The sequence below is a fragment of the Alexandromys fortis genome, unplaced genomic scaffold (assembly GCF_014885135.2).
Source record: "Alexandromys fortis isolate MF-2015 unplaced genomic scaffold, M_Fortis_MF-2015_v1.1 scaffold_134, whole genome shotgun sequence".
Lineage (NCBI taxonomy): Eukaryota > Metazoa > Chordata > Mammalia > Rodentia > Cricetidae > Alexandromys > Alexandromys fortis.
The window spans coordinates 3,358,478-3,384,277 of NW_026068007.1; the positions used below are offsets into that span (position 1 = coordinate 3,358,478).

At 45.9% G+C, this 25,800-nt stretch overlaps 1 protein-coding gene across 4 annotated transcripts in view; it reads left to right on the forward strand.

The window, feature by feature from the left end:
* The window catches only part of Sash1 (SAM and SH3 domain containing 1), a 226,196-nt gene that overhangs the window by 176,591 nt on the left and 23,805 nt on the right, over nucleotides 1-25,800 (forward strand). For 3 of the 4 annotated variants that reach the window (XM_050161632.1, XM_050161630.1, XM_050161631.1), the window contains 2 exons: nucleotides 17,472-17,604; nucleotides 21,161-21,507. In XM_050161632.1, coding sequence (XP_050017589.1) covers nucleotides 17,472-17,604; nucleotides 21,161-21,507 — 480 coding nt within the window. Of the gene's footprint in view, nucleotides 1-12,154; nucleotides 12,449-17,471; nucleotides 17,605-21,160; nucleotides 21,508-25,800 lie in introns of those variants that run through there. The other variant, XM_050161633.1, reaches the window with a different exon arrangement.

Genomic DNA, 25,800 nt, shown 5'->3' on the forward strand with positions numbered 1-25,800 from the left:
TCATCCTGTCAGAGGTAACACTCCCACATGTGAGGAGATTTAGGGTCTGAGTCGGGAGATATCTACGTACAGGAACGTTGCAGTGTTGGGGAGCAGGCGTTGTGATTCCTCACATCCGGGAATTCGTCTCTCCCTAGCCTTTCATTCTAGCTATAAATGTGACTGCTAACCTAGGTTGAGGTTCAGGAGAGCCATGTGGGTGGACTGTTCCAGAAATTTGAGCAACAAGGAGACAAAGTGCCATGCGGCCTCTTCTGATGACCCTATTTTAAGTGTTGACGGAAGACTCTTAAGGAAGGTCCACACTAAAATACGCCCTTGGTGTATTATGTTTAGGGTGGGACCTGCGAAAGCTTTGGAAACATTCTAAAATTATAAGCCACAAAATTTCAGTGGCTGGGTTTAACTCAGGTAGTTTCGTTGCTTTTTTTGTATATAGCACCAAGGATAGAAGCCCAGACCTTCTGATGCTTAGCAAATACTATGCCCGTGTGTCAACCCTGGCAGCCCACGAGGCAGACTTTTCAAGGTCATTTCATGGACCCCATTAATAGGCATTGTTGTTAAGATGGAGGAGTCAGGCTTGATGTTGTGAGAAGGGAAGTCTATGCTACAACTTTCTGGAACAGCATTAGCCATTTTGGTGTGTGCTGAAGGAAAGCTAGGTGTGGCATATTAGGTTGGTAGCAAATGGCCTGATTCGACTATGGAAAAAGGGATGGCTAACAAGGTAGTCACACTATACCACCGGCTGCGTGGAGTAGGCTGTGTTTTTAAGACTATGGGGGAACGGGGTGATAACATTTTATATGCGCACACAGTGCCCTTCTTATAGTCTACAGTCTGCCCTTGCATCGAATTCTAGACTGAATCTCTTCTCCTCTTCCTCTCCTTCTCATGGGCTTAGTTTGTCTTTTTTGAGATGGAAGGGGGTTTATGTTACTCTGGCATGTCCTCAACTGAGTCCTCAACTCCTGAGATCAAGCAACCCTCCCACCTCACCTCCCAAGTATCTTTGCAACAGGTGTGTGCCCTCTTGCCTTACTTCTAACTGGGCTATTTTTTAATGTGTTTGTTTTTATTGTGTTAGTTTTTATTTTTTATCAGCAAGAACTAATGTCTGAAAGTTAACGTTTGTCAGAAATGTGATTTTTATATTCAAAAGTATTCAAAGAAAAACATGAACCAATGTCATGGGCTTCATCATTTTGGGAAATAAGACTCAAAAGGGGACTTTGTGTGACAGCATTTAAATTTACACAATCTCCCTCCTATAAGTAATCCTCAGTTGAAAACTATATAATTTTTATATTTTCCCCAATGTGGATAGCTAATGAATATTTATTGGACTCATAAATGATGCATAAAAATCCACACGTATTACAGCGTCAGAGCTGGCAACCCAGGACCCATTTCCTCCAAGAAAATGGCTGATTCCATTTCCATGGTCTTCCCTTATATTGTTTTACTTTATGAAGAGGACATTAAAGAGAGGCTAGATCCAAGGTGTAAAAATCACTTGGGTATCCAAGTGTCTCTACTTTTCCTTTGTATTTCTTTGTCATGGGAACTTCTGCCTAACTCTTGCTTTAGCCCCAAAAGGCTCAAAGTAGCACAGTGCTTTGTACCTATGGCTAGGAAATGGCTCTAATATTGAAGCTTTAGTGTTCAGTTAGCTGGACTTGAACATGGGGTGATCGGGCCTGTGCGTCAGTTCTTAATGTCACTTATGTTACACATGTTACAAAAGATGAATGTACCCATTTCACTTGCAGTGTGAACAGGAAGAAAGAGAAGCAAGGCCTGACAATAATTCCCAGAGGCCATTTGAATCCAATTGGTGCAGGCATCCCCCATTCTGTGAAGTATGAGGATTGAACCCTGGACCTTGCACATGCTGGGCAAGAATACTACTATTGACTTTATTTCCAGCTCAGCAGGTCTTTGTACCTGGCTGAGTTATATTGTACCTGGGTAATTAGCCCTCCTTGGAATCTTTGTAAATGTAACTATGTTTTAAAAATACAAAAACACCAGTCAGTGGTAGCCCACGCCTTTAATCCCAACACTAAGGAGGCAGAGGCAGACGGATCTTTGTGAGTTCGAGGCCAGCCTGGTCTACAAGAACTAGTTCCAGGACAGGCACTGGAGCTACCCAGAGAAACCCTGTTTTGGAAAACAAAACAAAAAAACCCAAAGCAAACAAACAAAAAAGAACAACAACAAGAAGAAGAATCGTTACTGGTTCTAGTCGTTTAATACATCCTCCAAGCTTTTAAAAGATTATGCTGCCTTTTACGAATAATTTCAGTAAAATTTCATTTTGTTTAGCTGAGTGAGACAATATAGGAAGACCTAGCACCCTGCGTTTTATCAGTGGCTTTGGAACCGAAGTGATAGCCAAACAGGACCTTTCAAATTCCTATTGTAGAAGAAATAGCTCCCTCGGTTTCCAGTTTAGAGCAGAAATAGCAGATAAGAGCAACCCAGTGGGAAAACACACGTTTGAAGTGTATTTATTTACAGATGAAGCAGGGAGGAGGGAAGGAGAGAGAGAGAGAGAGAGAGAGAGAGAGAGAGAGAGAGAGAGAGAGAGAGAGAGAGAACAAGTGTGCACAGCGCCATGGTGGATGTGCGCAGGTCAGAGAATGACTTTCAGAAAGTTGGTTCTTGCCTTTCCCCTTGTAAGCAGAGTCTCTCTTTGTGCTCCTGCACCGTGTGATACCCTAGACCCACCAGCCCAGAGCTTCCTGGTGATCCTCCAGTCTCTGCCCTCCCATCCTGTTGTAAAAGTGGGATTACAGTTACATGTCCACACCTCTAGCTTTTTATGTGGGTTGTGGGCGTTGAACGCACATCTTCTGACTTGTGTGGTCAGAACTTTAACTGGCTGAGCTACCTCCCTACCCGCTGTAGTGAGAGGGTTTTGGAAAATTAAGAATTTGCTCCAAATTCAAGTGGCTGTAAGCTGAGAGTGGTAGCTGGGGTGACTTCCTGTTGTTCATTCCCTACTTCCTGTTGTTTACTCAACAATGTCCTCTCCCATTCCCAGTCTTCTCCCTGGGACCGGGGCCAAAGGCTGAGGCATGTGTTTCATGAGTCCCTTAAGATCGCCATGGAGAAATAAAGTTAGTCAAGAAGGAGGTACTTGCCTCGGCCGCCTCTGGCAGCCTGCGTCACCCAGCGTGGGAGCAGGGCTGGGTTAGCTCAGACGTTCCTCAGACCTGGGTCCCCATCCTTCTCCCTGCCAGCTCCGCCCCTGTGGCAGATCAGCCGGTCCTCTCTACCCTTGTGAGGGCTCATGGCACAGAGCAATCAATTCCCAGTGGGTGTCATCTTTTGCTACTCCATGGGAAGATCATCTGTCCTTTGCATTGGCTGTCATTCTTGAAATGCCCGAGTCCCCCCACAAAATGCCATTTTTGTACATGCCACTAAATGTACATGTCAGTAGCATAGCTGGAAAAAACTTCCCATGCGAGTGCCTGCTGACTCCACGCTGCTCTCACCGGATGCGGCTCTCACCCGATGCGCGTGCACAACTGGTTTTCGGCCAAGGCACATTTTGCTCTGTCAGTGGATTTAGGAGAAGCGTTGGCGTGGCTTCAGTGCCACTAGCGAGGAGGGAATGATCTGTGGAAACGATCGTGCAGGTGGTTGGATCAAGCGTATGGTATGACTATCTCACGTCTGGAGGGCATCCTCATCACGGTGAGGCCCATCAATGAAGGTGGGCTCTCTGCACACCAACCAGGGGCATCTTGGTTTTCATATGTGCGGTTACGGGAAGTAGGCAGTAGGGCCTGTGGACCCTCCTCAGTGTATCAAGAGCTACATGAATAGAAATAAAACACAAAGTGCCCCAGTGTGACGTAATCTAAGGGTATCTATTTTAAAAGAGATTTTTAGCTTGATAGTCTTTTAATACAATTTGGTCTGTTGCTTCTCTTATCTGGTTAAAGCCTATAAAATTAGAGATACAGATATCTTTTGACCTATAAAATGTAGAATCTTTTGTCTGGCCTAATACGTGACTACCAGATGAGATATGTCACATTTATTCCACTGGCTGAGTATATCTGAGTGCAGATATCATCTGATTTGGGTCAGGGTTAGGCTCTTTGATTGGCACTTCTTTACTTTGCTGGAGGGAGCAACCCCAGGGAGTCTGAAGATAAAGAGGATGTCCGTCATTGTCTAGTGTTATAGATTCGTCACATCTCTGTCCTTCATTAAGCCACTTGCACCAGTGCCAAGCCTTATTTATTGGGCCACAAGGCCTTCTTGTGGTTCCTGAACAGGATCCAATGAGCTGGATCCGGAGCCAGCTCACTGAAGTCATAGGCCGCCCATCGCCTTGTTTATGGTGTGTTTGAACTCTGTCATCACAGTTTCCCATTATACCCAAACTCTCAGAACTACAGTCAGCTGCAGACAATGACACTCCTTTGGGAAAGGAAAACTAAATAAATAAAATTGCGTGGGTGCCGGGGATTGAACCCAGGGCTTTGAATAGGGAAGCAATATTTAACACACCCAAATTCTAGTTCCACAGAATAGTAGCCGTTGAAAGTATCCCTCTGTTCTCTTCTGTGCCCCACTTTCTCCTCTTAATGCCGCACCACGCCCTCTGATGTGCCGATGTGTGCTGTTAGTTGTATAAAGCTAAGAGCACAGCATAACCGATTCCTAAAACTATGTGATTTATCTCTTGCCCAGTTGCCCATTTGACCCAGTGTGTAGATGAAAGAACGCCATCCCGAGTCTTCCTCTAACAGCCCATGGGGCAAACATTTATTGAGCCTCTGCCATGCAGCAGTCTTTATACGCAGTGACCTTGTGGTTGGGAAAAGGAGACAGGCAAATGGATAGCATGGTTGCGGACATGGGGAACACGCTTATAGATGGCAGGCACATGCAGGAAGTCCATTGCAACCTTAGAAGCCTCGTCAGCGAAGGTGAGTGATACTGAGCAGATCTCCACGTAATAAAGAAAAGTGGGTGTCAGGTGAAGGGAGCCATGGGGTTCAAGGTGAAGAGCTGGGTAGGTATTCAGGTGTGGTAATAGGAGAAAATGAACCTGTGTGCTACGAAGCTTTTTCTCTCTGTTTGCATTTTGACTACCAGGGCGTACATTCTGTCCTCAGTCCCTTCCTATTAACAAATGCATTCTGTAACAGATTTCGGTCTTTTGTTTCCTTATGTCTGCTACTTTTAAATTTGTATCATCTGTGCATGTCCTCTTTGACATGCCTTAAAATTCATGGCCTTATTAAATTACTTAAAGTGATTTTAATGTATATGTTTGAAAGTTCATCTACATATACATCTGTGCCATGTTTGTGCCTGGTGCCCAAGGAGGCCAGAAGAGGGCATCGGATCCCTTGAAAATGGAATTATAGACAGTTGATAGCTGCCACACAGATGCTGAGAACTGAACCTGGGTTCTCTGCGGTAGGAGGAAGTGCCCTTAACTGCCCAGCTGTCACTGCAGCCCCTTAAATTATTTTACATGGTGAAACAACTGGACTTTTTTTTTTGTCTCCTAGTGAAGATAAAAGATCAGAAAATTGCATTAATTTTTTTCAAAGCCCTTGAGCTCCCTCTCCCTACCCATTTCCTTTTTTCCTACGTGTCATATCTTGGATTTTGGTTGAGTGACTGTCAGTGATGCTGCGGTGGCTCTAGTCACATTTCCTACTTGTGCTGATGTGAGGAATATCACTATTTGACTGTGTGCCATGCTGTGTAACAGTCGATGTTCCCCTACCACACCCCCAGCTGAGGTCTTTATTGTGTGGTCCATTGTGCTTATTGTTGCTATAATGGTGATGGACAGGGCAGAGAAGTGATAGAATGTGGTCTCCATTGAAGTCCCTGTGTCGTGCTTTCTCTCTCTGGAGACTACATTAAATGTGGCTTGTCACAGTTCATGCAGGTTGGTTCATGGCCGCAGAGCCACCCTGCCTTCAATTCACATCTTCAGTTCTAGAGGTTTAACATTGATCAGGCAGCTTCATTATCAACTTTGCCTCTTTCTCACACTGATTCCCAGTTCCGTTTCCACTGTTCCCCAGTCAGGACAGATAAAGAAGTTGTGAATTTTGTGAACTTTGTTTCTCTCTAGATTTGTGGTTGTGACAGAATTCTCTGCCATTTGCTAGTCTGGTTTGTGAAAAAGTGGGCAAGAACTTTTGGTAGTTTGTTTCTTATCTTGAGCATGCAGTGTGTAAGTGGTAATGCGTGTTCCTTTCTTTGGCTGTTGATAGTGCAGTATCTTGCTGGGTTTTAGTTACAGTTTTGGCAAAGGAGGCCATTGTTCTGTCTATTGTTGTGAGCAGGCCATCCACTGGTTCAGTGTTTATCAGTTATGTCCTGATGGCTTCGCTAATTCAGTGACTACAAACAGCATCCCCAGTGATAATGATTTTGCTTTTCAGATAGGCATTCAGCCTGGATACTTTGGCTTGTAACTTGAGTCAAAGTTACTTCTTATTAATTCTATAGACAAACCCCAAATTATGGTAAGGAGATAGATAGATAGATAGATAGATAGATAGATAGATAGATAGATACTTCAGGAGTGACATGGGCTCACCTGCTAGCCTGGTGACATAGGTGGGTGTCCAAACCCTTCCTTCTGTGGCTACTAGATTCTTTGGGTTTTCTGTATTTCTGCATCATTGTGCACTGGATGGAATTGTTAGACAGCTGTCCGGAGAAGTCACTGTGCCTGAACCATGACTCACTAGTCCGAGATGCCAAAGTTAATGTGACTTTGCAACACACCCAGTCCCCGAGGAGACTTACCGCTTCGGGAATGAACGGTGGACTTTCCAGTGCGTATGTGATTGCTCTACTTGGCAGTGCGGCTCTGAGTCAGCCTTAGCCATGGCACAGAGCTGTGTGAGAGCCCAGGGCACTTGGGAATGAGGAGAGTGGGTTTTGCTCGAATCTTTAGGGTGCTTCACATCAGTGGATATGCATTGGGTGTACCCCCAGCCCCTCACAAGGGAAGTGGACTGCCGCTGCAGGCTTTTCTGCCTCTTCTTCAGACCTTAGGCTGTTTTATATAAATGGTCTCCTGACCTGTGGACAGGATAACATCATGCAGAAACGTCAGCCAAGGCTTCACGTACGGAACGGAAGTCAGTTCTCTTAATGCCCTCCTTTCTGCCCACAGCGGAGGGGGAAAAGCATCTTCTCTGCGTCCAGGGACATTGTCGATTTGGGGTCTTCTTGCGCCCACAGTCTCCCTAGACTCGGTGACTCTGGAGCTCTGGTTTTCCCTCCTCCTTTGGGAGAAAGAAGGTAGCAACATTGTTCCGAGGGCGTTTAAAAGTAATTCCATGTTCTTGAGTTTAGGAAACAGATTAGAATATGCCGTGGAAGGTAACGTCCATTTGTGTTCCTTTGGGCCCTGTATTAATTTTTAAGGTTTTTAAAAAGAATTGAGTGCTGACAATTTTTCCCCCTGGGGATGGTAATATTACCTCAGTTCCCAGACACTTTTTCCAAATAAAAGTCTCCTGTAATTATCTTCTCTTCTTCTGCCTCCTCCTCCTCTTTTTCCTCTTTCCTGAAGTTTGGCGACAACTAGTTAATTTTGAAGCTGCCAGAGCGATTATTTCAGCGTTGCACGACACCTTTGGGAGGCGAATGGAATCTCATCGTTTTTTCCCATCTGCTGACAAAATCCTCCTAATTTCAGAGGGCAATGATGTCACCCTTTAACAAGCAAAATATTTCTTACTAAACAGATGGGTCTCCTTGCCTGACTTCTTTGTAACACTGCAGGGCGCGGGGCATAATGTGCACATGGTTTATGTAGCTGTGTACTTTAAATTGAACAGTATTACTCTAAACTCAGGGAGACTAATTTTTTTTTTTTTATCACAAAGATTACCTTGATGACAGTGACTCAAAGGTCCCTACCATTACTGAACACGGCTCAGTCCTCAAGTGCTGGGGAAATCTCGCGTGTACCGAGGCAGAGGCAGAGGCAGAGGCAGAGGCAGAGGCAGAGGCAGAGGCAGAGGCAGAGGCAGAGGCAGAGGCAGAGGCAGAGGCAGAGGCAGAGGCAGAGGCAGAGGCAGAGGCAGAGGCAGAGGCAGAGGCAGAGGCAGAGGCAGAGGCAGAGGCAGGATGCTGCCCTAAGGTATTGAAGAATCCTGAGTGCACGGCTTCTTGGATCATGGAGGGAGACCAGTCATGGTGAAGAGATGATGAAATCCAGCTTGGAGAAAGGGAGGATAGAAGCTGTGGTTGATTGGTATCACATGCTGTTATAAAGTGACATCAGCTCAACTCTGTGTCCAGCTAGATAGGCGAGCATCCGAGGTCAGAGAAGAAAGTGCCATCTCAACACTAACCTCTAGGTCATGTGGAAACACGGATGTGCCTCCCCCCCCCCCAACCCGGAAGAAGTACTAGCCACCCACTAAAGCATATCTCAGTTTTCCTAGCCGAGGGAGCATCTTACCGTGTGCAGATGACCTTTGTTTCTCAGGGATGACGCCGGCACTCCTGGCCTGTATCAATCATGATTCAGAACTTCCTGTGCGCTTTTCTGCCCTGTGCTTCCTCTCTTGTAACATTTGTAAGTTCAGGGGCTGCCCCTTAGTCATGTTGGCACTTCTCGCCCTTCCGAATGACTTCAGTCAGCTCATTCTTTCATTTGTTCATTAATTAATTAATTCATTCGTTCATTAATTCATTCCAGTGAAGAAACACCTAAGTAGTATCAAGACAGATTTGATTTTTATTTATCCAAGTGGAAAACATATAATGCTTGGGACTCACAATAGTGAGGAATATAGTTAAGACAACACTTTCTTCAGAGCAAGCTGTAGTATGTGTCAAAAGTCTTGCCGATGTAAACAATTTTTTAAAACCTATCCATCCTAAAATCTAATCATCAGGTCAAAGATAAAGACCGTGTTAAACATGTTACTACATTTGCCACAGTATGCATCCGAGTTGGTGTATGTTGGAGACATCCAAATGTCTGATGACAGGCACTTTGTTGAAGTAAATACCAACATACTTCTATGATGGAATGCCGTTGAATCGCACTATTTTTGTGTATTCTCTTGGTAGAGTGTTTGTTGACATGGGAAAATTTTTGTGCATGCTTCTTCTAAGAAGTGGGTATTGAATCAGTTTGAGCAGCATACATGGGGAGGGCCAGGGTTTCTCTAAAGAAAACCACAGGAGGCAACAGAGGGAAGGGGTGGGGTGCTCCTCACTGACAGAGTAAAGTGACGGTCACTGGTATTGTATATTTATAATTGTGACCACACAGCTCTAAATCCGTGGCAAGGCCTTTGCAGCCTGTCTTGAGACCTAACAAATAGCCTAGAATTCAGATGTTCCGAATGTGAACTGGAGCCAGTTTGCACACCTGCTGTGTTCAGGTAGGTTCAAGTCTACTGTTGAGAGAACAAGATCCCCAGACAGCAATACGAGACTGTCTGTGTTCTTTTTTCAGAACCAAACATTTCCTCTGGCCACTCTAGCCGGTTGCTTTTTCAAATGTTTGATCTGATGTGTGGTGAAGGCTGAGAGCTGAGGTCTGGGGCTGAGGAGCCTAACAACTTCATTCCTTGTTGAGTACATAATATTTATAGAGGACTTGCGATAGGTAGACACTCTGGTCATTAATTGCTGTGAAGAGGCTCCATCTTCCACAATAGTCAGGAGATTAGCCCAGGCCCATGTCCCTAGAGAGTCCCATGTCCCTAGAGAGTTTCTTTCCTGTCTTCTGGAAGGTGAATCCAGGTTGAGTCCCACATGGAGCCCAACATTATTTCTATAAATGCCAGGCTTGCCCTCTGAGAGGTGGGGCAGAGGTGCAGAAAGCGGTGTGTAAAGTCGGCTCTCTTGCTCTTCCTCTTAGCAGAGGAAGCAGGCTGTGGGTGGGTTGGTGTGTGTGTTTTGGGAGGGGAGTCGGAAAGCTGTCTTCGCTCTGCCCTCTTCACCGTATCTTCTGAGAAAGTGTTCTGTCCATCCTGGGCTTCCCTCTTTGCCAGGTAGCAGGTTTCATACACAAGGGGGAAAGAAGTTAGTACACATGCCTAAGGTGACCTGCCCTTTCTAGTGATGGAAGGGGATCTGAACCCATGCTTGCTGAGTGTCAGAGTCCTGGCTCCTAAACTCACCCCACCTTCCCAGCATCTTAGCATCATGTGCCACCTAAGCCTCATTGTCACTGTGCTTTATGGCTGTGTGTCCCACTAGCTTTGTGGCTCTTCCTTGGACTCCTTGGACTTGCTGTGCCCATAGCACTTAAAAGAGCCATTTGTCAGAATAAAACGGACTCTGATGGAGCTTAAGTCAGTAACAAATAAAAGATGAAGAGGTCACAAATGAAGGAGGAGGAGGAGGAGGAGGAGGAGGAGGAGGAGGAGGAGGAGGAGGAGGAGGAGGAGGAGAAGGAGAAGGAGAAGAAGAAGGAGAAGAAGAAGAAGAAGAAGAAGAAGAAGAAGAAGAAGAAGAAGAAGAAGAAGAAGAAGAAGTAGTAAGCACTTTAAGATAAATGTTTTCAAACCTAAGTTGCATTTAGGAATCCCAGGACTATTATAGGGTGTAAAATCACACACGTTGAAATGAAAATCAGCTTGTTCTGATACTAGAGGCAAAACCCTTTCTCAAGTAGAGAGCACACAGGGACAGGCCCATAGGGTCCCACTTCATGCCCAGTCCTTTCTACTTGAGAAAAGGGCCATGGCTGAACTGTATGGAATGAAGGAGTGGTGTTTGCTAAATGCCAGAGTCGATAGTACTTCAGTCAAAAAGCACCTGCCACAGCTTGGGTTGTGTGTGGCCCTGAAATGCCAGTGATGAGTGGTGAAGCCCAGAGTGTGTGGGGATTGGTTTGTGATATAGGGAGCTGGACAATACAAGGACGCTATGGTGAAGAAGATGAGGAAGTTACATAAAGGTAGAAGAGGTCATGTGGGGCTGAAGATGGGGTGGAGGGGCACGAGGTTGGTTCATTTCTGGCTAAAGAAAAAGGTCTGTGGGGGAGCAGCAAAGAGAATTAGGTGAGGTACCCAGCAAAGTGGGAAGCTGGCCTGTATTCTGATGCACTAACAAGAGACCCTGGGCAAAGCGCAGCCTTCCGCTTGTGAGCTTTGGGCCTCAAATCTGTTTATTTGTATCATTTATTTTTCACTTAAGTAAGCCCCGAACCTCCTCCAAAAAGACCCTCTGCCGTTTTAAAAAGGCAGAGTAGTTGGCACTCATTGGGGAGCTCCAGGCTTCCAGGTACTTTGCTGGTGTTGTGTGTAAAGACCCTGTAAAGAGATGGACAAGGCGCCACACGGTGGAAGAGAGAGCTAGGCATGAACAGTGCAAGCTGTACAGTGGGGATGAATGACTTAACTGAGGGAAGTTAGCCGTGGAAAGTCAGATGGGAACTGCACTGCACGTCATGGAGCCTTTTTTTATATGAGTTTTCAGTTCTGTCTTGTTTAGCTGATGTTCTGTTTAAATAACAGCCTGGGCCTGGTGCTCCCCAGAGAACCCCCACGAGAATGAAGTGATCATCTTGAGTCATGGGCCTCAGGCTCCCTGTGCTGGAATGCACGGGAACTCAGCTGCCCTGAAATGACTGCTGGAACAATTTGGAAAGACGGTTTTGGAAGTTTTGGGGAAGGGGAAATAGCCTACGTTTACTCTGGCGGTTAAAACGGGAGTGGGGGAGTGGAGGAGGGAAGGGAGAGAGAGACAGAGACACAGAGAGGGAGAGAGAGAGAGAGAGAGAGAGAGAGAGAGAGAGAGAGAGAGAGAGAGAGAAACCACAATCATAAACCTTACAATAGTAGTTTCAAAAATAGCCCTGGAAAGGTGACTACTTTGAATTGAGACCACTCCCTTCAGGGAACGTTTGGAGCCGCATCTGCAAAAGCAGTCTGTTTTAGAGTTCAGTCACTCAGAAGGGTTCGTCCTCTGTCCTGGATTCGCTCAGATTCTCGCGTTCTTTCTTTCTTTCTCTGGAATTCCATAGACAGTAATTAAGGAACTGGAGGCCAGCAGGAGGTCAGGGAGCCTTCCTCAGTGAAAACAGGGATTGTTGGCCGTGCACAACACTCCCTTTTTTCCTTGTGGTGAATAGGAGATTTGCTTAGAGCTGATGACTTATGCCTTTCTTACAAGTTATCCAGTTAGCAAGCAACTGGGGAATCGGGCAGCAGGCAGAGAGAGGCTAATTGAATCCAGTCAGTGTCCTGGTGCTCTTCTTCGGATGTTGGGCTGTGACTGGGAGAGCCTGCCCGATCATGTAACTGCAGAGAACATGTTCGCAGGAGTGCCTGGTCCGACTTGGAGATTGCAGGACTGACTGAGGAAGGATCAAGAGTGAGATTTGCTCCGAGTCGGGAGGGGGAAGGGGTACCTACCGCACCTTTGCAAAGCTGCCCCTTACGCCTGCTAAATGCCGAAGCCGGTAAGTTGATGAATGCTTTCTCTGTGTGTGTGTGTGTGTGTGTGTGTGAAAGGAAAACTTTTCTGTTGCTTTCTGCCTGCTCCCGCCTAGGTTGCAGCTTCCTTGGCTCCCTAAGTTTCTCTAGATCTATCCATCTCCCCTAGCTGCTTCCCTGCCTTCCCGCCCAGTGGGATCACCAAATTACCATACATAACTCTTGAAGAATACTAAATATTATTTTGAGAATATGAAAGAATGAGCAAGCCCGGGCTGGCTCCACTTTGCTGCCAGTTGGGCTGACTCTGTGTGAAGGGTTTAAATCCAAACGGCGTTCGGCATCGCTTTCAATAGGCCTACGATTAATTGGCCTCCTTCTTATGCCTTTTAGAATTATTGCAGTGACAGCTTGACTCTAGGAAGTTGAAGTGTATATGACTTCTTATGGGCTGGGCGCAAACAAAACTCTTGTGTGACTTCCTCAAGCAAATGTATTCGCAGTTGAAAAATGCTTCTCAGGACTGCTTCTATATTGAATGATGTCGTCTAGCTCTGGGGGAGATACAGAGACTTAGTCTGGTTTTTCTGGTTGTTGATTGTGACAGTGTGTCTCGGATTTGGAGGGTTGTTAACTGTGACAGCATGTCTCAGATTTGGAGCCGGGAGGCAAGTCGTAACCCTGTGCTCGTGATGGTCGCATATGCTTCTGCCTAAGGGTCTGGTTGCTTATTGCAAGCATGGATTGACGTTTATTCCAGCACATCCGTTGCTACCATGCCACTAAATTTTTTTGGAAACCATGCATTCTGTACATCACAGATGTAAGAACTGTTCGCTATAAGGTGCGGTGAAGTATCCACTTCAGGCGGCAAATGACAGCCTTAGGATGAGTGGTGAGGGCATGTTTGTAGAGGGCGCCAGCACACGGATCTTCTTAGTTACAGATGTGATTAATTTTGCTCCCCTTTCCCAGTCATCTTGCGTGCAGTTGTGTTATCAAAAATTCTCCACGCTGGCTCCCTGGCTTTTCCCATTAGAGCATCACAGATGTGTCAAAAGATGCACTTGTTCCAAGAGAAGCTGGATAGAAAGGAGGCTCCACCCTCTTGTCCATGCCAAATGGCCCCATAGACTCCTCACTCAGTGCCTGGCTGGCGAAGGGTGTGCTATCTCTTTAAAGCAGCTATACTTTTGTGCCTTGGCTTGGTCAATTTGTTATGGTTTAAAACTGTGGAGCCAGCTGTCTGCAATCTGATGTAATGTTGCTATGGAAACCAGAAATGAAACACTTAAGCATTCACCACAGAATTACTACATATAGCATTAGCCAAAGTAATTAAAATTGAGCCATATGGGCTTTCTGGTGGAAAAAAAAAAAACTACAGCGGAAAGCTTAGGAATGGAATGTTTCTGTTTACAATACTGCAAAGGCTCTTTGCGCATCTTTTGGTGGGGTCGTGGTTTGTCCCCCTCCGCATGGTTTGGGATGGGGTGGATAAAGCTGATGGACGTCACCCTCTTGTCTGTCAGGTGATCAAGCTGAAGGTTACTTTCGTGAACTTTAATAAACTAACTCAGAGGTGCAGGGGTACAGCGATGGGAAAATGTTTGAGTATGTGTGAACATATGCTTTTAGGTTTTTGTTTATATACAAATCATTTATATGCAAAGTAGAAATTCTTTCTCTTCTACAAACCTCCTTTAGGTAGGAAGGTTTGGTTGTTTTTTTTTTTTTTTTTTTTTTTTTGCCCCAAATACTTACAGTATTTATTTTCTACTTTCAAGACTGTCTAGAAAATACTTGAGTTTTAAAATTCTATGTACATAATTTTAGTGGTTCTTAATTTTAAAAAGTTCTTAAATCTTCTTTATAATAGTCAATTTTCAAAATAAAAGGCACATTGCCTATACATATATAATATACATATATATTAAAAATATGATATGTGGCTTTCAACATTTAGAAAGAAACACGTGGTTATTTGAAAAAAGAAATATACAGGGAAGAATTTATTACTCAGTTTAGAAGAAATGCAGTCACTTGTGTCTTTATATTAAAACAGCTGGAGAGACTAATATGTCATAAGTTTCTTCCCTGGGACTCAAGAGGAATCCAAAAGTTGACCCTTCTCATCAATAAAAATTGACTCCCCAGGCTGACTACAGAGGAATCTTTTAATTAAAAAGATAAGATGCACAAGTATACATTTCTTCAGTGGCTCTCCGTGTCAACCTGCCTAGGGTCCAAAGCATGGCAGGCAGAGGAAGTCCGTGGTTGCCGTGGCTTGCGATTTGTCAATGGCCGGCACCTCCAGAACCTCCACTGACTTAGAAAAGTAGAAATGCCACCAGTTTAATGTTCTCTAGGGTGCATTTTCCTCAGAGAGTAGGTGCGACATGTGAGAGAGACTGAGGAAGTACCTGCACTGTTCTTCTCCACAGGGAACGTAGGCCCAGGGAAGGAAGGTCTGGGAGGAAATGCTGGCTCTCGGTCTCGTGTCCTGATGTGACTATTTTTATTTCTCCCTGGAAAGTTCACGCAAATGTACCTTTTCTATGCACGGTTTGCATCGCTGTAGAAGAATTTTGTGTTATTGATTACTATATGCCATTCCATTCCATGCACTCTTCGAGTAGTCCTCCCCAAGACAAACCTCCAGCAGCCACTGCCAACAAACTAGCTAGCTATGGGGCGCATTTGCATCGCCGGGTCTAGCTTCCCATCTCTTTCGTACAAACCGTTGGTGCTTATTTCAACCTTGACCTGACTCTGGAGTTTATAATGTCAAGGCTGGACACCTAGCCTGGTTCCGTCTGTTTGTTGCTGCTGTTTGAATATCCAGAGGCCTTGTGTAATATAAGGTTAACTTTTTCTGCTTTGATGGCTGGCACTTGAACTGAATGGGAGGATGCAATCTTTTGAAACATTTGCACGAATCCAGTGCACTGTGGGTTACTGAGGTGCTCGTGACCCAGAATGAGGGTAACCAAGTTCTCATGCCTCTGGTTGGCCACTCTGACCATTTCACTTCATGACACGTCAACAATTCAACAAAGTAGGAATGAAATTTAAACCAGATGGTATTATTTTGTATTTGGAGCTAAACTTACTATTTTAACTCTTTTTTTTTTAATCCTACACTTTTCAACTAAGTGCATTAACCCTAATTCTTTAACATAATTGCCCCCTTTCCTTACTGAGATGGGAGAGAAGGGCTCCATTTTCCTTCTAGTCTGCCAAGTAGATAGTGGGCAACTTTTTTTTTTTTTGGAAAAAAAAAAGATTTGTTTATTTTTATCTTATATGCATTGATGTTTTGCTTGCATGTATTTCTGTAGGAGGGGACCAGATCCCCTGGAAGTGGAGTTCTAGACAGTTGTGAACTCCATGTGGGTGCTGGGAATTGAACCCCCGTCCTCTGGGAGAGGAGCCAGTGATGCTCTCAACCGCTGAGCCGGCTCTCCTACCCGACAGTAGGCGACTTTAATTGTGACCCTGCAGGCATTATTTTCCTGGGAATTTTACAGAAGGTGGACATAGATTCAAGCATGCTTCACAGACAGGAACACTGAGGAGTACTGCAGTCTGATGATTTGCTGAAGTCTGTACTAATCAATCAACAGGGAGTCGACCCGAGTAAAGTACAGAGGCGCCAATGCTGTGGTCTCCAAGGCAAGGAGGTGGCAGAACATGGATCAAGTTTATCCAGGAGAGGGTACCGTTGTACTGAGAGAAATATCCGTGCACTCCCAGCATGCACCGTTTCTAAGCAATCCATATGGTCTCCACCCTCTTCTTTTGCGCCTTTCTCTACCAACACTGATTGACCTATTTTATGGCCTATGAAGTTGCGATTCGGGAGAGCTTTCCTTGGGGAAAGTCCCCTCATTGGTCTTGAATTGGAGATGTGGTTTGTTTTGTGTTGTTGGGGGTGGGGCGAGGTGTGTAGCGTCGTCTGTCTCCCTGAGAATTGCACCGAGAACATGCAGGGATGCTATTGTCAATTCGGGCAGGACTAGCTGGACCCACTCATTGGTTGCACCGAGCGTGGCGAGGCTGGGGTGCTTCCAAGAGGCCCTAGCGCCCGGCCGGGTAGTGCAGCGTGCCTCACGGCGCTCCGGTGGGAAACTTCACATTTCCAGCAGATACAGTGGAGGAAGCTGCATACTGAATGTTGGAATGGACTTGGAAATGAAGCCCTCGTTCCGTTCACAAGGAAAGGATTGTTTTTAGCCTGGACCACTGCTATGGAGAGAGAATTTTTTTTCCCCTCTGTAATGTTTGATACTTGAGGGAAAACAGCTGGGCCGGAGCACACTTGAGTCGCTGCAGAATGGAATGGGCTGCTGGGGAATATGGACTGTACTGTATGGCCGTAAAGGTCAGCTTTTTCCCTTGTCTCTTTGGAGGAATTCGGGGCTGTCCTCAGCCTTGCCTCATGAGTCCTCAGAAGGAGCTGGGGGAGGTGTCAGGGATGACCGTGATGTGGCAGGCAGTTCTAACAAAAAGGAAAGAAAGTCTCTCCCCCCCCCCATTTCTTTCTTTTTTTCCCTTCATTGCTTCCCCTTTTCTGCCTCCTGGTTTTGATTTGGGGTGGGGGTGGGGTGCTGGAAAAAGTCAACAAAATTTTGGTTTGGAGAAGTGGTTGATGACCACGTTCAGCAGCAAGTCCCAATGGGCCAGACAGAGGAGAGCCTGGCCCAAACCACAGCAGTGTAACTGGAATTACAGGGCCAGCTCGAGGAGAAAGTCCTGCTGGACTTGGCTTGAAAGACACAGGGAGCGGGATGGACAGACACCCCCATGGTGGTCAGTGCCATGAATATGTACTTTATCCCTAGGATTGAGTCTGCGGAATTAGGCCACTTGAGGGTATGCGGGGGGTTTTGTAAACCTGCTGGGCAGATTTGTTGATGTTCCAAGTTTGGCGGTGGAGCTGCAGATCCCTGGCCTTGACTGAGAGGCCAGCTGAGCCAGTCATGCCAGCCAGGAGGCCACAGCTCCGGAGCAATTAACTGATTAACCGTTCCTCTGTTTCTTGGCCAGTCAAGAGAACAATCGGATGATGAGTCGGAGGAGTCGGTGAAGTTTAAGAGGTTACACAAGCTGGTAAACTCTACCCGAAGAGTCAGGAAGAAACTGATCAGGGTGGAAGAAATGAAAAAGCCCAGCACGGAAGGTAAGAAAATCAAACCAAACCAAACAGAAAACAAAAACCGGGGGCGGGGGCAGGAAACCCCACCCTAGTTCTTCCAGAAGAAACCACTTGGGGTTGGATGTTCGGTAGAAACAGAATATGAATTCAAGTAGGAAACGAACCGAGCTCTGGCTGAGGCTGGCAGCTGTCTCTGTGCCAGTAGGGCATGTGGAATGAAGGATCCTGGTGTCAAGTATTTCGGGCACTTAGTAATTCCAGAGTGACAGAGATGGGAAATGGCTAGGGTCTGACGATAAAACCTGAAGGTGTGACCCAGCTTTAATTATGAGCTTCTGTTGCCATATATAACCCTTTATGTTCTCAGCATACGCCTCTCTTCCATAGGGGACTGGCATTTGTAATGCAATGGGTCTCATGCAAATCAGATACACCCTGCATCCCTCTTGCAAAGCCACCTGACAATGGAGGCTCTTAATATCCCTTCAAAGCCTTGGGGCTGCTTTGTTCTTCCTGGAAACAATCTCAAATCTCTTTTCAAAGGGGCTTTGAGGACCTTCAATTGGAAGGGGATCTTTAAGAGCTGACTGGGGAGATAAAACAATAACGTCAACAGGCACATCGACTGGTGATCAGCAGAAGGACTAGTAACCTTTGAGTTATAGTTACGATTGTTCAGATTAGGACCTTGCTCATTTTCGCTTTTTGTAGGATGCACGAGCAATCAAAAATCTACCCCCCAAAAAGGATCAAATAAAAGCTTAATATTCCCGAATATAGCTGCATACAGCAAAGGGTCTATAATCCCAGCAATTTTGAGCCCGAGAGGGGAGCACTATGGGCTACATGGTGGCACCCACCTGTAAGGTTTTCTTATTTATAAAATGACTTTCCAGGTACATCCTGACATAGCATCTTTGGAGAGTATTCAACACAGACCATGTTTGTACCTGTTGTCCGCCCACTTCTATGTGTTGTCCATAGACGTAGATGCGTTAGCCCTCTCCACAGTGCAGAAGCACATCTAAGCCAGTACGGAACCATCAGCTTCTGCTTGGTGGCTTTTAGCAAACGAGGAAGCCTCAAGTGTCTCCTTGTGTTAGCACTTACAGTAACAGACCAATAGCTAAAGACCAGAACTTGTGCAAATCTGTGTCCTTGCATTGCGTGGGGTCTTCTGATCTCAGCTGCATTAAGATAAGGCCACCGTGAAGCAGGTTGCACATTGCACAGGGGCGGAGCTCACCTGGGCCTCCACTCCTGCAATCGCAAAGCAGCTCCTTTTGATCCGCAGAGGACAGGAGAAGACTGTATTCAGGGAGCCCAGGTCAGGGCTGGGTTTGGGGGCTGCCTCTCAGACACAGACAGGAAACCTCGCCTTCTCACAAAGGCTGACACAGCCTCTTCAGAGGCATTTCCATAGTCGGCTCAAAGCGCCTTAGCAGACGCTGCCTTCCCAGGCTAAGGCTGCACATGTCACAGACATGTGTGTCCCAGATAGTGCCAGACCCAGCTGTGACAGAGATGCGTAAACTGCTGATGGCTGTTCTGAAAATACTCTAGAAGATATGTGAACCACTGATGAGTGCCAGGTCCTTAGAGCACTGGGTAAAGCCCACCAGGACCCCACGGAGCCCTTCAGGACTGTGTTACTTAGAAGTTTCAGGGATCTGTGCCACCTGGAGGGCATAACACGGCTGTGTTCATTCACAGTGGGGCTACCTCTGCCACCAGGCAGGCTTCCAGTCTTATCCCAGGAAGCAGGGCACAATCTTTAGAAGTATCAATATTTACTTGGGAAGACATAAATACTATTGGTCTCTCAAGTTATCAGGGCATCTGAAAGAGGAGGCAGGAAGCAGCCCTCATATTTGAGCACTGCCTGTGGTCTAGCTGAATCCTGTCTGAGCCTGGACCGGGCATCACACCCTCCCTGTAGATCCCCAAACAGCTCTTCAGTGACTCCGGGACTGGGCATCGTTTTGATTTCTCCTTCACTTGTCCTTCCGTCTCTGCGGCTCACTTCCCCACATGGACGTGAAGTCACTCTTAAGTGGGATTTCATAGCTGAATTCTTCTGTAATGAATAGCCATCAAATTAGGAAAGGTAGCCATTCTTAGACTCTCCTGGAAAAGGGTGTCATTTTTACCACCCTCCCTCTCTCTCCCTGACACTTAACCACTCATTGACACCTTTGTCCCAGCTGGATTGTATAGCGTTTCCCCTTCTGTTCCAGGGAACTTCGTATTTTTTCCCCCTCTCGGCTGTTCAGCTAGAGAAAAGCTGCAAGGCTCCAATGTTTCCTTCTAATTGAGGGATGCAGCCAGTTGGGATCGCTACACCCACAGTTTGACCTACTTCCTCCGTCACATCTGTTCATATAACACATGCAGAAAAGAACTTGGCTCTCCTGCCAGCACATCCAGGCCTTTCCACTGGGCTGCTCCAGAGGGCTTGGCTCGCTACCTGGCCCCAGAGAGAGCTTCAAGGCCTGGAGGCCTGGGCCTGAGTAGAACACTTAGTGAGCCGCTTGCGTGTCAAAGCCCTTAAATGCCCTTGCTGTTTCTTCCAGGGCTGGGTGGATGGGGCTCTCTGGCTGGAATCGCTCAGTTCCTCTGGCTTTTTGTGTTTGGCTAGTCCACTGGAGAGCATTTGTCAATCACATTTGCATGTATAACCCTTTCTGGTGTTTTCCCCACCCAAACTCTCTTGGAGATTTAATCACTTAAACGGCATATGTACCAATAAAAAAAATCATGGTCCGCCACTTGGCATTCACCACACTCCAACTATAAAAGCCACTAGCTCCGACCTAAAGGAGAGCCTTTTGGGATGGGCAGGACTGAGCCTAGCTTCTGGAGAATGCGCTAACAAGTCGGATGCCAATGACCTCGAAATGCTAACATATATCACAGTAATGACGGGCCTTGGTTTTGTAAATGGCATTTTTAGTAGGTCAAGGAAGATGTTGGCCTAAAAACTTGTTCTGAAGGAGAATAAAAGATATCACAAAGTTTCCCTACCTAGTTTAATAGTACTGGGGTTTGAATGCGAAGCCTCACACATGCTAAAGCTGAACAAGACCTCTCTGCATTTGAGCTATAGCCCCATCCCTCTTTTGATTTGTTTTGGTTTTAGGAGTCAGGGTCTCATTAACTTAGGCTGGCCTTGAACTCTGTATTCAGCCAGGGATGACCCTGAACTCCTGATCCTCCTGCCTCTGCCTCCTAAGTGCTCAACTTACCGTCAGTAGTAGTAATACCATCAAGCTTTTATTTTTGAGTCTCGTTAAGTTGGTGGGGTTGATCTTGAACTTGCCATCCTCTGTCTTCCCTGAAACTGGAATTGCTGGCCTGTGCCGCCAGACCCAGCACCCCACAAATGTTGAATGTTAAGCTTCCTTACAACCACACAATGCGGTCTGATGTCCTTCTTGTTGCATGCGCCTTGACCTAGGGGCCATGTTCGTGAAGAAGATCTTAGTGTAGGCAGGAGGAACATGCTCGTTAGCTATGTGAGCTAACTTGTGTTTTCCAGGGATACCCATTCACAGGAGACCCTGTGTTCATGCCCTTCCAGGTGGAGAGGAACATGTGTTTGAGAATCCGCCCGTCCTGGACGAGAGGTCCGCCCTCTACTCTGGAGTGCACAAAAAGCCATGTTTCTATGATGGCTCCTCTGAAAAACCTCCGGAAGAGGAATCAGAGTCTCTCACCCCATCTCCATCGTCTAGCAGCCTGGATACTTGGGGAGCTGGCCGGAAGTTGGTCAAAACATTCAGCAAGGGAGAAAGTCGGAGCCTGATTAAGCCCCCTAAGAAGATGGGGACATTCTTCTCCTATCCAGAAGAAGAGAAGGCCCAGAAAGTGTCCCGCTCCCTCACAGAGGGGGAAATGAAGAAAGGTCTTGGGTCCTTGAGTCATGGGGTAAGTACGGATGGTGTTTTCTTCTATGACAACCATCGGCGTAGGCACCACTTTCTGGTGTCCTTGGAGGAGGTGCAGAGTGTCCGTAAGCAAATCCGCTTGAAGAAAACGGATACTAATTACTCCTGTTCCAGAACTTTTCTCTGCCAGCGTCCCTCCAGAAAAGGAGTCAATGGCACCCACTGTGACCTGCTGCCCCGGCAAAAGCCCAAGGGGGGCGGCGGCTGCGGCTTCCCTGGCAGGAGGGGCCGAGGGCGCACCTCGGTCAGCGAGTTCAATATCACCTACGTGGTGGAGCGGAGTCTCTACAGCCACCTGAACCTGACCCAGCTCGTGCGTCCTGCTTCAGACAGGACGCTGAGCAAGGCTGAGAAGCAGGACCTGAGGCGGTGCTTGCTGGAGGAGGATGAGGAGGCAAAGAGGAAGTGGGCTGCCACGGTGGACCGCTGTACTAAAAGGGTTCTCTTGAGAATCCACCAGAAGTCCGTGAGTCGCCGGGATGGTCTTGAAGAAGGCCTTGTCATTTCTGTGATGTGCAGTCAAGCATTATGGCCTCTCTTTTTGCAAATGCGCCTTCCTTCATCTCTTCGAGGTCCATTCCACCGTCAACTCCGATCTCTAGACCTTCTTTCTTTAGTACTAATGCCTTTCCTCTAATTTCCATCTGCCCTCTGACCAGCTGAAGCTCTTTGATTTTTTTTTTCTTTTTAACTGAAACTAAACCTTGAAGCTAATCTTCCAGGGTTCAGGAGTGGGCTCTGGCTAACTTCTAGGAGTGGCTGTCTTCATGTCCAGCCATTTTTGTCATAGGACCTCGAAGCTCATTCGAAGCAGAAGGACACTAAGCCCTGAAAGAGCTGTTTCTTTTTCAGTTACTGAAAACAATAAGAAAAAACTGATGGAAAGTCTGCCATCCCCATTGTCAAGTACATTTCTTTGATTAGGAGGGCCAGCCAGAAAGTTCTTGCATCTAAAAGAGAAAAAAAAATCAATTAAAGCCCCTTTGTTTGACTGAAACTAATTCAGTATTTTTGCCTTTTTTAAATGGAGTGATTAGCATGTAGTAATGTCTGCAGCAGCCATGCAGATTCTTATGCATCGGAAAGTAAAGTGCTTTCTTATAGGATGACTTAAAATAAAAGGTTTTCGTTTTTCAGTTTTTATCCTGAAGGGCCGGCGAAGCCTAGCTCAACTTCTCCTTTCAGAGGGTGACTTAGTTCGAACTTGAGAGTATAGATATTCTCCCCCTGGGATTCCCACCTAACTTGGAGTTTGCACAATGGCCCGTGTAAAAAGGGGACAGAGCGAGGCGGAGCTGGCACCGCTGTGCTCTGGCACCTTGCTTAATCCTCCCGGGGCTGCTGGCCCAGAGCCCCTTTGAAAGGTCTGAAAGAACCTCTGGAGGAGAATAGGCTCCACGGTCGCTTTTCCCAGGGTTCCTTCGCGATCATGAATAGGATGCTCTTGTCCAGAACTGTATAACTGTGATTTAAATGCATGCAATCGAGTTCTGCTTTTGTGAAAACGAAGACGGATTGGCCACTGCCATCCTTCAAATGCCCTCCTCTGCTTCTCAGAGAATCTGTGGGTCTTTCCTCGCTTTGGAGTTTTGAAAATAATTCCCATGTGTGTTGACTTCCGTCCTAGATTTTCTTTTCTGTCTTTTCCCACTCTTGTGCGCCTTACAACACTTTCTATGCTATCAGTCTGTCGGGAAAACTTTCCTTCTGTCGTTCTGTATCTTGGCAACAATGTTTTGGTTCTTCTCTGTTTTGTTTTGTTTTAATATCAGAATTTTCTTGGTTACTCATTCCTTCAGTCTCTGGTGTACTCTGCCCTCCATATCTTTTGTAAAGCACTGGTCTTGGTGTCAGAGTTGAGCCCAGTTCATCTGCCTGCTTGCCTCCAGACATCAGCGCTACTCACTAACGCTGGCACTATGAACTGGGATACTTTTAATAATGCTAAGAGCTTAAGACAGGCAGTACTGGGCATTTTTAATATCTTCTAAGCAATATATTCAGGGCTAAATTAGAAATCTGTGCATAGCTGCTCTTGTAAGTACAATCATATAATTAGAAAAAAATTAACATTCTCATTATTCAGAAAACATAGGATAAACTCAATGTTTCAACAGTAGTAGAAAGAGATGGGTGGGTTTTTTGGTTTGCTTGGTTGGTTGGTTGATTTTGGTATTCTGGTTCTGGGACACGAACCCACAGCCTTCTGCATGCTAAGCTTCTATCGCTGGTCTTAGGCCCTCTGACCCTTGCTTCTTTCACCTGAAACGCTCCTTTCCATTCTCTTTGTTGTATTCACTTCCTTCACTTTACCCCCACAGTGCACAGTTTGCTTGAATCGTCAACCTTGCTCTTTTTGTCCTTCAGAGATGCCATACTTGCTTGACGAAACCTCAGGGAGATGATAACGCTTTGAATTCATTGGAAACAGTCATGTGTCTTGCTTTTAATTTTTATTCATTCAACTTTTTTTGTTTGTTTGGGAAAACAGACATGCATGGCATTTCGGAATCTTGTCCCTTTTTAAATCCAATCCCCCTCCAAACATGTTCTCAGCTGCATGCCCATCCCATTGGCTCACTCGCCTCATCCCAAGCATCATCCAAAAGAGGTTTTTATAATTATCTGTACAAGAGATGAATGAACTCAGAATATTTTGCTTATGCTCCATTTATGCAGATCACCAGAGTTCAAAGATTTTTTTTTTCCTTTCGTTGTTTTTATAATCCGCTTTCCCTCCTGCAAGAGCGCTGCTTTGAGAACTGGTGACCTCACCAGAAGTGAGAACTTCTTCCACGCAGTGCTCAGTGCTCGTTAGCCCTCCGCTGATGAAGAATCTGATTCTGCTTTCTTAACACATCGCTTGGAGAGATGTTTAGCTGGGGAGTCTGAAAACCAGCCCATTCGTTAAGCCCTTTATTTTAGGCATAAATGCCTCCAGCAGGCACATGAAAACCCAAATGAGCTTCTAATTTATTACAGTCATCATTTCCACATAAATGCCTTGTGAGTTATTTCCTATGCATCAGAGAAAGCGTGCTGGGCTCCAGGGTTGAGGGAGATGTTGTCATTTGAAGCAGGGACGTGCGAAAGTCATAAAGTGATCGGGCATCTGGGCGCCATCCCGTGTCTGCGAAGCCCTGAGTCACAGGAAAGGAACTAGAATAAAGTCCCTGCCTTTGCAGAACTGAGAGAAAGCATTTGGCACCATACGCTACGAGGGGAAAGTTAATGTTAAAAATTTGCCTTGAGAGGTGGCCATGTTATTGTTTCCCAATTAGGTGAGCTGGCGATTCCTTTTGTATAGAGGAGTCGTTTTATGGACGAGATATAAGGCTGGTTGACTATGAGGAAAGCAGGGTTACCTCCTGATAGTTTAAAACCGAGCTAACCTTCACCAGAAAGTGAGCAAGTAGTAATTAGTGAAAGCAAGAGCAAGTGTTGCAGAGAGGTGGGTGGCCCCAAATGCCCCTCTCTTCTGCTCCTCTTGGGTGCCACAGCTGCCACCTCCCTGTGTGGCCTGTTCCTGGAAGCTTTGGTTTGACTGTTGAACTTCCAGATTATAAAACCCTGAATGGAGGTTCCCGCCCCTCATTTGCATGTTTTTAATCTTGACTAAGGCTAACCTGTAATGGAATAATCAAGAGGAGCTCCTAGCCTCTTAGCAGAACCAAAATGAAACATCAGAGGATAAACAAGGCCCAGAGCGTCTGCTTTATGAGCCCAGGGTGCTAAGTCCTTCAGGTCTATGATCTAGATAGTATCGATTCGGAATCCTAAACTCAGAGTTTTAGGACTTGCTCTGTGTGTCAAGCAGCAAGCAAGAAGCACAAGTTAGATCTATGTGCAGTGTTAAACGCCTACTCATTTTCCTCCTCGACCGTGTCTTCTTTCTCAAAGCGGTACATTAATATATCTAAAATGTGTCTGATTAAAAGATGCAGTGTTCATAGTTTGTATTCTGCTTTTGTGCTCGTTCCTTCCATTTTGTGGCTATCCTTAGGGTCTCCCAGCAGCAGGTAATACAGAGCATTAGAGCCCAAATCTGCTGTGTAAGTTTTCTCCTCAACTGCTTTTAAAACATCACCTCCAACAAAAATTAATATGCTTTGGCAAGAGGAAACAGGCAAGGGCCTCGAGTGATTTATTTACTTATTTATTTATTTTGCTAGAGAAATTGGATATAAGTTCCAGAGACAGAAAATCCTGGAAATAGAAGTAGTTTCACAAAATTTGAAACCAACTAAAAGTACACTAAGCCTCTCATCGTAAC